The sequence below is a fragment of the Metarhizium robertsii genome (genome assembly GCF_000187425.2).
Source record: "Metarhizium robertsii ARSEF 23 chromosome Unknown MAA_Scf_15, whole genome shotgun sequence".
Classification (NCBI taxonomy): domain Eukaryota; kingdom Fungi; phylum Ascomycota; class Sordariomycetes; order Hypocreales; family Clavicipitaceae; genus Metarhizium; species Metarhizium robertsii.
Genome location: NW_011942155.1, coordinates 243534 through 245378, shown reverse-complemented (window position 1 = coordinate 245378; position 1845 = coordinate 243534). Strand labels below are relative to the sequence as shown.

At 54.1% G+C, this 1845-nt stretch overlaps 1 protein-coding gene across 1 annotated transcript; it reads left to right on the top strand.

Moving 5' to 3' along the window:
* Nucleotides 1–1122: 1122 nt before the first annotated feature.
* Nucleotides 1123–1770, top strand: MAA_09104 (aaa ATPase; the record flags this gene model as incomplete). Its single annotated transcript, XM_007827102.2, has 1 exon — nt 1123–1770. The coding sequence occupies one exon, from the start codon at nt 1123–1125 to the stop codon at nt 1768–1770; it is 648 nt and encodes a 215-aa protein (XP_007825293.2).
* Between the last annotated feature and the right edge of the window lie 75 nt (nt 1771–1845).

The window sequence follows — 1845 nt, the reverse complement described above, 5'->3', positions numbered from 1 at the left end:
ATTACTGTGCAGGATTCCCGATTGGCTGGGTCTAGAACTTCCGGCCGGGGAGCTTTATGCCTGGAGGTGCGAGTGACAAGGACTTGGACGCGTTCCCGCAAGCAACCGATGCGCATTCCGGCCTCGTCTTCATTCCACATCTCTGAGGCGCCGATACGCAACTTCAATATAGTTGCCTGGAGTTGAGAATAGAACAGTTCGACGTCTTCAAGTCCCTGGGCTTCGAAGGCTTTCCGTGATCGCTCCACGGCCTTGAGGTATGTTTGCGTGATCTCTGGATGGTTCCTTCGCCAGCCAGTAAGCCAATTTGGTGAAACACCACTGGAATTGGGATTCCGACGTAATCTAATCGTATTTGCAGCGCCTTCAAGTTGTTCTCTTGTAGCCGGCATGGGCTGTGCGTCCCATCCATTGCACGTACGCCACTAAGGCGTCATCTTCATCGTCTGTCAACGCCATTGGGCGTCCTCGCCCCCGCGGAAGGGGGTTTCCTAGGAAATCAACAGCTCTCTGTACCGCAGACTTACTGACTTTGTACGCAGAGGCCGCATCTCGTACGGAAAGGGGGTTTCTCTGTGGTGTTGTGGTGCGACGAAGATCGTCCCTAGGGGGATTGCGTGATGTGAGGACGGCTCGTGCAGCCTGTAGTGTTTTTTCGCTGAAGGACATGATGCAAAACCCCAGAAGATTACCATGTTTTGACCGTATTGCGTGAGAAATCGCGTATTGAAAGCTGTTGGCTGGGTATCTTGAACGTCGGCCACTGTCCCGGTGGTTTTGTGATGTCCCGCATTTTTTGCGCGAACTAAAGGGCGAAGGCCTTTAGTTGGGCTGCTGTGGGCCCCACACCTTGACCAACGCGATGCGCAGCGGGCGCATGCGCCGGCCGATGAACAGGTCAAACCGCTGCAAATTGCAGGCAGTGGTATCCAGCCACACGAGAACCAAGGAGACTCCTCAGCTCGGGGGGAAGAACGGTTCGATAACGCCGAACCCAACCTGTGCCAGGAGCAGCAAGACGTGGTCGATCTGATTGCTAGCGGTCGCAATGTCTTCTTCCCAGGCTCGGCAGGATGTGGCAAGTCCACTGTCCTGAAGGCTGCTGTTATGAGGCTCCAAGCCATGGGCCTAATCGTCCACATCCTAGCGCCAACTGGCCGAGCAGCCCTCCAGGTCAGCGGTGTGTCGACGTGGTCCTACATGGGGTGGACGCCCGATCACCACAAGCTTCCGATAGGGAAGCTGATAACTTCAGCGTTCCGCAAGCACATCCGGCGACGTCTCAAGAGCACCGACGTGCTCATTATCGACGAGATAAGTATGGTCGAGAACCATCACCTGGAGCGTATGAACATCTGTATGAAAGAGGCCAGGCGATGGAGGCAGGACACTCCGGCACCGTTTGGCGGAGCACAGGTCGTCGTGACAGGCGACTTCTGCCAACTGCCTCCAGTGAAGCCCTTCCAACGTTGCATCGTCTGCGGACAGGAGATGGAGGCGGACGATTACGAAGCCGAGTTCAACTGCCGTCAGAATCATGGGCCATTCAAGGAGAACGAGAAATGGGCGTTCATGAGCAAGGCGTGGGAAGAATGTAAATTTGCACATGTGGACTTGAAACAGATCCATCGACAGAACGACGAACATTTTCTTAAGATGCTGCAAAAATGCCGACTTGGGATCCCATTCTCGCGCGATGAGACGGAAACCTTGAATAAATCATCCGTGCAATGTTACCAATGCCACGCGACTCTTCTCGACAAGGATTGAAGTGACCAAGGTCAACACAGATAACTTTAATAAGCTGCAGACTCCAATAGTCACATACCGGACCTTGGATGGGTT